Source organism: Gavia stellata, chromosome 12, assembly GCF_030936135.1.
Source record: "Gavia stellata isolate bGavSte3 chromosome 12, bGavSte3.hap2, whole genome shotgun sequence".
NCBI lineage: Eukaryota > Metazoa > Chordata > Aves > Gaviiformes > Gaviidae > Gavia > Gavia stellata.
Genome location: NC_082605.1, coordinates 20,980,839 through 20,988,694, shown reverse-complemented (window position 1 = coordinate 20,988,694; position 7,856 = coordinate 20,980,839). Strand labels below are relative to the sequence as shown.

The following is a 7,856-nucleotide window of genomic DNA, read 5'->3' as shown; positions in this document are numbered from 1 at the left end:
CGGGGCGCCCCGACCACCACCAGACCGTGAGGGAAGGCCAGGCCCGAGGGCTGGCGGAGGCTCCCTCGGCCTCCCCCCGGCCCGGAGACGGCCCACTTGTCGGTACTACGCTCTCACGCCTCCCGTTTTTCTCCTCTTCCGAAGGCGGGCGGCCCCTGAGGGAGGCGGCCGGACCGGGGCAGCCCCTCCGAGCGGAGCTGCTTCCCGCCCCGCCGGAGCTGCCTGCGCATGCGCACCGCCCGCCTCAGCGCCCGCGCGCGCGCGGTAGAAGGCGGGCGGCCGTGAGGAGCGGGACCGCGGCGCGGTCGCGGTGAGTGGCGGCGTGGCGCCGGGTGGGCCGTTGCCTCGGCGGGGCGCGACCCGAGGGGAACGGTGCGGGATACCCCCCCCACTAGCAGCCGCGTTCTCGTAGGGCTTGTTCGTCTAAGAGACGGTGGGGAGCGGGGTGGCGGCGGTTCGCGGCCCTCGGCCGTGGTGCGGGTCTGCTGGTGGGAGCTCGGCTCGTCCCGCCCCTCACCGCGGTCTTAGCGACTTCCCCGCTTGTCCCGCGGTCGTCAGGGGTACGGCCGAGGGGCTCCCTTGTGTGCCCCGCGGTACGGCTTGAAAGTCGGCCTTTGACCCAGGTTAACGAGCAGCGGAGGGAAATTATGCCTCACTGTAGTGCCTCTGAGGGAGAGCAGAGCAAAGCGTTTGGCCTTTTTCCTGCCAGCCCTTTGCGGCGACGGCAACACTTAGTTCTGCTGGGTGGCGGGTTCTTTTTCCTCTAGAGCGTAGCAGGTTTTCTTACAGAGAAGGCTGGGAAGCTTAATTATTTTGGGATACTTGCTTGTAGACTGGAGCAAGCGCTGCTGGGGATGGAGTAGTGCATTGCTGTGGGATGGGCGGCAGTGGTTCCCAGGCTGCGGAAAACCTGGGGTTTGTGGGGGAACCCCCAGATTAGTTTGGGTTAGTTAATTTGTGCCAGGGGTGCCAACAGTGCAGCAGTGCTCGGAGCGGGAACAGCGGGGCCTGGCTTTGGGGCTGCTGTTAAGTGTTACGAACCTCTGATTCGGGAAAATAAAAGTGCAGGTTGGCATATCACCCTTGAAAGGTCTAAATGAGCTAGTGGATTTTTGTTAGCTCCTATCCCATGTTGTTAGACAGCATGTGGTGTTTAAATAGATAAGAAGAAAGTCCACAGAAATGTACATTGGCTTGCAAGGGTTCTTCAAACCAGGTATTTCCTATCTAATTACAACTCGATAAGCGCACGGCAGCTGCTCAGCCTGGAAAGTGGGAATGTTGCTCTGGAATCAAGTGAAAGAGGGAGTTTCACTTCTTTCATACTTGTCATTTGAGGTAGCATACCCATATGAATTACTGATACGAAAAAATGGGTGATCTGTTAATTTAGCCCTATTAATGGTTAAAGCTCCATGTATGCTCATGAAGTTGTAAGAATGGGGATGTGTTTACTAAAGATAACTGTGAAGGTGAAAAGTAGCTCTTTCCTGGGTAATAGTTCTGTTTTGCATTTTTTGGTGAAAATATTTTTGTCTTAAAAAGTTAACCTTCAAAAGTTTGTGGGTGTGTGTCCCCCCCCCCCCCCATTAAAAAACTGGATTCTAAGTTAAACCGAGGAATTATCTTGCATTTTAAAGTTATTGAAGAGTCAGACGAGTAGTGTATCAGGTGAATGGTACTATGTAAATTCCTTTTCTCATGCTAAATATATATGCATGCTTATGTACCTATGGTTCTGATGGATGTTGACCTAAAGTGTCCTTAGAAACACTTGGTTAAGGAGATCCCAGATATCCTCTAGATAATTCAGTTACAATTACTGTATTATTTATGTTTTCTTTGACTCAATCTTCAGAAGGAATGCGACGTTATGCTGGTTTTGGATGCTTCTTCAAAATTCGTGAAAACACTGCAAACTGATCAAAATAGTAAGCATGTTTCCATTGGACATCCTGTGTGTGTCAACTGCTCATGTTTAAACTGTTCAGATGGCTCTTGTGACATGAGCCCACTGCAAAGGAGCATCTTTGACTTACTGTGCATGTACTGTCCCAGTGGCTTATGCGTTAAATTTGATGTGAAGAGCAGTATGCTTAGTGTGCATGCTCAGATAATCTTTTGGGGTGTACTGAGTCTTTTGCTTGTATTGTGGCTGATATGTTTATGAATTATAAAATACAGCTTGAATTTTTTAGAAGTAGTACTGTTTTTCAATATTTTTCTAATAGTGATTGGTGATCAGTTCACTAATGAACTGTAGAGATCTAACATCTGTTATGTGGAAAATTATAATAAACAATTACAAAAAGCTGCCAAGTTCTAGGACTGAATTTAGGGTGTTTTTTATGTGGAATATAATAGGTGCTTTCCTGTGCTCCAAATGTTTGCATTCATTTATGTTTAATTATTTCATTAAGGTGCAGAGAGGTGGTACCTTCAGATTCTTCATAACACTTTTTTCTTTTTGTTGCTGTTGTCATGAGTGTTTTCTCCTTGAGCATGTGGAAGACAACTTTGTGAGAATGTTCTTCATACAGAATTTTGAAGAGACACTATTTGCTTTCATAAATTGGGAACTGCAATAATCTTTCTTGTTTTCCTATTTTGATAGGGCCACACAGCCAGTGGTTGCTTTTCTTGCTGGACTCATCATGATAACTCCAGCTTTTGAGCTGACCCAGGATCCGGACTTTATTACAATAATAATCAAAGTACCTTATGCCAGAGCTTCAGAGTTTGATGTGTATTTTGAAGGGGAAGATTTTAAATTTTATGCTAAGCCGTACTTTCTCAGGCAAGTTGTGGAAGGATTTAAAAAAAAAAAATAATTGAACTTCATAAAATAAATAAGTCAGTAGAGGATGAACTTCATCTTGGTCCATTCAGAACATTCCTCATTTGCAGCTTTTACACTGTAGATGGCAGACAGCCCATTTTGTGCAAGGAATTGTTTTTATGGATCTGGCCTCTTTGTTTCTAGCCATTGAATCATGTTAAAAGGAGTTTAAAGAAATACTTTTCTAAATTTACTTTATAATAGATTTTTAATTGTAAAATGGCAAGACAATTCTGTGAATGTATGCAAGTTGTGTAGAATAAGTGTCTTTTCCCCTGTTGAGAGCCAGCTACAGTATATTTGGTGAAGAATGCATTTTCATGCACTCATAATAACATAAGTGGTGAAAAGTCATGTGAGTGGAGGCAGTAGGAAGTGAGGTTCCAGGCTGTATCTTTTCTCTAGATAGCAAGTTCAGCACTATGCTATAGAAAAGGAACAAGAGGCAGTCTCAGTATGAAAGTGTTAAGAGAACCTTCGGCATGTAAGAGCTGACGAGCTATTAACCTTTCTTATTTTCCATTTCCTGTATTCTTGGACATGCTTCCCCTACGTACGTTAGTAGACCACAAGGGATTTTAGTGGACTGGTAGAATGCAGTGAATTGGTTGTTCTGAATAAGCAGTACAAGAACTCTGGATGAGTTCTCATATCCTGTCACTGTGGGTTAGCTTAGAGTTTTTAAATTGCAGAGTCTTCCAGGTGTTGCACATAGTGCCAAGGCTCTCATCTCTGTGGTGGCTGTAACCTTGTCCAAGCTGGGAAACCCGGAGTCACAAATTTTCCCTGTCTCAGATGCTGATCCAGATGCTGATCTCTTGTACCAATAGTTAGGGAAAAAGATTTTGAAGTACATGGGGTTTTAACTGCATGACTTACATTAGTATCAACAGAAGTCATGTAGTTAAGTCCTTTGTACTGCTTTTGGAATGTGCTTTACATTTTTATAGGTTGAGATGTTAAGTTGCAGAATTAGTCAGGCATTTAACGAGGCATCTCATTTTTTTGCCCACAGATTGACACTTCCTGGAAGAATTGTAGAAGATGGCAGAGAAAAAGCATCTTATAATACGGATAAAGGTATTAGTTAATGTTCTTAGTATATGTGCCATTAAAAATGCTACTAACTCGCCAATAGTTTATACTTCGCTGCACTGGAATTGTATAGAACTTGAGTGAATTATATAGTACTGGAAATAAATGTAAAATTTCTTAAGACTTATACAGTATAAAAAAATCTTGCTCAGAATTTATTGTACTTATTTAGGCCATCCTTCAGCACAAAGGGTGTGTTCAGAACTGTCCTAATAATGAAACAATTGCGTACAAGTCCTCTTCAAGCCCTGTGGTGGCTAGACATGTCACTGTACCAAGATCATTAGTCTAGTAAATCTGCAGAGAAGTCAGGTGGTGCTGAGTAGAAGTGAGATAATCCTGAGGCAGTCTCTTGGTTATGTCTTAAGAGAGAAGACATTAGCCTTTCTCCACACATTTAAGGTGGAAGGTATTTCTGGAATAAAATATTTACCTTCTGGAATTAATGTATTCATTAAAAAAACCACCAGCAAAAAACCCTATGATTTGCTGTTTGTGAAGCCTTTATTATGTGCTTGACTTAAGATAATAATCAGATTACTGAATGTAGTTTCCTGTGATTAGTTGATTGCTGGATTGGTGGAAGGATTCAAAATAAGACAAAGCTTGTGTTCTGTTGGTTTGTGTTTATACAATATGAGTCAAGAGACCGCAGCTGGTTAGATATTCTCTTTAACGCTTTATCTTTGAAATTGTTGATTTTTGTGAAACTTCTGAACTAAGGTTAAAAATACAGAAATCGATGCATAATAAAATGCTACCTGCATATGTCCCAGTTTCTGTGAGCTTTTTTCATTAGAGCAAAAATGTACGTTTCTGTTTGTCTTGGATATTTTAATGCAATAACTATATTCTGACTTTCCTTTAAGGAACTTTTACAGTTCTGTTACCTAAGGAGATTCCTGGCCAATATTTTGAGGGACTAGACATGCTGACATCTCTTCTAGCACCAAAGAAATCAAGATCAGCAAAACCTTTAGTGGAAGAGATAGGTATGACAAAAAAATGTTATTTATACTAGTGATGCATGTACATAATGAAATATTATAGATCGACATAGCGATATATGTAGAAAAATAGAGTTTTTCTATTATTGTCTCGCCCAAGGTAGGAGAAGGGTGTGAATGAATCTGAAAGTATAGATAAGTATAAAAATAAATGTGTTGTAGGTGATACGCATGTCATCTTAGGCTTAGTTATGTTTACATTTTTCCAAAATGTGCTTAACATACGCTAATCCTTTGTAGATCTTTGTACCCCTCTAGTGGCTGTATAATACACACACATTTGAGAATTCTGCTTCCTACAAGCTAGCACAACGGGACTTTTAGCTCAAATAGTAGAAGCTAATTAAAACCATAAGTTCTAGTGGATGACTTGCTTAACATCAGTATTGAACAGACAAGAAGGTTTGACTTTCTGTGTTTTAACATCACTTTGCTCCTGTCAGGGTTCTCCTAGCATCAAATTCTCATCTTGTTGAAATCAGTGGAACAATTAATTCAGTCTTTGAGTGAGTATACTTAAACTTTAGTGTTCCTGGTCTTCATTTTCTGAAAGTTGGAGAATTTGGAGCAGGGCCTATGGATTACTGATGTAAGCATCTGCATCTATAATCCAGTGTTGTGTAAGATTTCTTAAAAGATGTATTGAAATGAGAGAGGCTTATTGTGTTATCAGTGTTTGCCTTTCTATTAAATCATACATATTTTCTATGTAATAATTTTTCTTTCTCTGACCGTGCAATGTATACAGCTGCCTCTGCTGAGTTGTCTGAGGAGAAGGAAGAAGAATTTGACTGGGAAATAGAGCAGACCCCTTACGAAGAAAGCGCAGGAAGCACTCTACCACTACGCTACTGTTACGGATTTGGGAATTTGCGGTCAGGGGTGTTCCAGCGGCTGCAGGTACATGCATTTTTGTCTTTGCCTACCATAAAAGTTCTGGGTAACTTTTATTGTTGGGTGGGCTTCCTGGCTCATTCCGTAGTCAGGAGGGGATCGTTAGGTAACTGTTCTTCTCCATTATACCATTCTGTGACTGAGAATATTAGGGTGTTGCAAGTAGCAGGACAGACAATCCTTGTTCCTGCAGAAGTAGGGTGTGGTGGAGACTGAGTTAATTGTGTAGCAGAGTGAACAGGCCGATCTGTTTCTGCAGTAATTTCAGTGTTAGAGGAAAGGGCTGAATGGGATCCTTGGTAAAAATGGCCTCTGGAAGTGGGCTGCTGTCACCAGCATGGTTCAGCTAGCCTGAGAAGGCACGGAGGAAAATGCCTGTGTGAAGTAGGCCACATGCCAGGTGAACAGTTCTGGCAAGCTGTCTACAGGCTGTTAGCAGCACAGCCCAGCAACAGTACAGCTGAACGCACAAGAGCAAAGTAAGTGCATTTTAAAGCTCCTATCCTACCAGTTAATCCGCAAAAGCAAATTTCAGTGCGTGAATGTAACCGTAGTAAATCCTGCAGATAGCAGGTGGGTAGCTCCCTAACTAAGGGAGCTTTAAAGTTGCTAGTGCCAAGGCCCAGCAGTGTGTGTACCCTGTCTCCTTAAGATAGCTGCCCTGGCTGTTAACAGCTGCCCCGCTAACCACTTTTGCGTTAGAATTGCGTTGTCTTCTATTCTGACTGTAAACATGCTTAATGTCGATGTAAAGTGTATTTCAAATGCCAAATTAAATTTATTTTTAAATCAAAAAGAAAATACTCTATTAAAAAAATAGAAAATAAAGCTGGCTAATCAAGAGGTCCTGTTACTGTTTTTGCATTAAAATTTTTTCATTGTGAACTTCATGGTAATTTTCTCTTTGTACTTTTTATTTTAAACTTGATTTTTCTCACAAGACAGTAACTTTTGATGTGTGCACTCTTCAAGGTATCTGCTCACCTGGTATTGGTAGGATTTACTAGGGTTATGCTGATGCACTGAAATTTGCTTTTGTGGATTGATTGGTAGGATAGGAGCTTTAAAATGCAGTTACTTTGCTCTTGTGTGTTCAGCAATTTCTTTGATTAATGAATAGACTGAAGCTAATGTACAACCTGTAGCATGCTAGGTAGTATAATAATATTCATAGTATACAGAGCTCTTATTAAAATAGTAGATGATAACTTAATTTTTTGTAGTGTTCCTACTCTAAGCAATTTAAGTTGTAACTGTTTAAGGCAACTTAATTTTGTATCTCTATAACTCATTATTGCATGACTTGTAGTATTTTCAGGGTTTGGAGCAGAAGGATTGCTATTTGTGGAGAAAGTATTTACATTCTGTTAGGATATGTACAGTGGTTTATTACCATGAAATTTGGGAAGAAGTACATTTCCTATCAGCATTAATGTACCACTACTTAATGATGCTCAAAAGGGCACTGCAGTTGCCCGTTAATGTATGGCCGCTTCGGAGTGTGAGAGTAACCTCAAAAGTCGCAAGAACAGTATCTATGTTTTTAATCTTTGCAGTTGTGTGCTTTTGTTAAACACTGCAAATTTTGTCGTAAGGCAAAATAACCTGCCTGCCTTATGATAAAATGGCCTGAATAGACTTCATAGTATCATGAATTCTAAGGAGCTTCAAATAATTGAATTTCCTTGGAATTTTCATGTTTTATTTGCACAATGGAGCCTGAATTTGGAATATTTGAAAGGGAGGTTGAAGAGCAACTAGGGATTTCAGAGTAGTGCTGATAAGTATCCTTCCTGAACTCTTACTGCATAAATCTTGCATATCATACCTGCGGCTTGGTCATACAATTTTTGTCCCATTTGCAGGATGAACTCAGTGATGTTATTGACATTAAGGATCCAGACCAAACTCCTGTAGAAGAACGTAGGAGGAAACGCCTGGCAGCTGAGGATGCCAAGTTTGAGCCTGATCATTACCTGTGAGTATTGGTTTACTTCCCCTGGTCAAGTAAAAGTACCTCA

General features: G+C 41.4%; 1 protein-coding gene across 1 annotated transcript in view; it reads left to right on the top strand.

Annotated features, from left to right (window-relative positions):
* The first annotated feature begins 295 nt into the window (after positions 1 to 295).
* Positions 296 to 7,856, top strand: part of SHQ1 (SHQ1, H/ACA ribonucleoprotein assembly factor) — a 54,821-nt gene continuing 47,260 nt past the window's right edge. The window contains exons 1-6 of the mRNA XM_059823297.1: positions 296 to 310; positions 2,615 to 2,797; positions 3,855 to 3,919; positions 4,804 to 4,926; positions 5,690 to 5,841; positions 7,701 to 7,813. Coding sequence (XP_059679280.1) covers positions 2,655 to 2,797; positions 3,855 to 3,919; positions 4,804 to 4,926; positions 5,690 to 5,841; positions 7,701 to 7,813 — 596 coding nt within the window. The 5' untranslated portion in view covers positions 296 to 310; positions 2,615 to 2,654. The remainder of the gene's footprint in view (positions 311 to 2,614; positions 2,798 to 3,854; positions 3,920 to 4,803; positions 4,927 to 5,689; positions 5,842 to 7,700; positions 7,814 to 7,856) is intronic.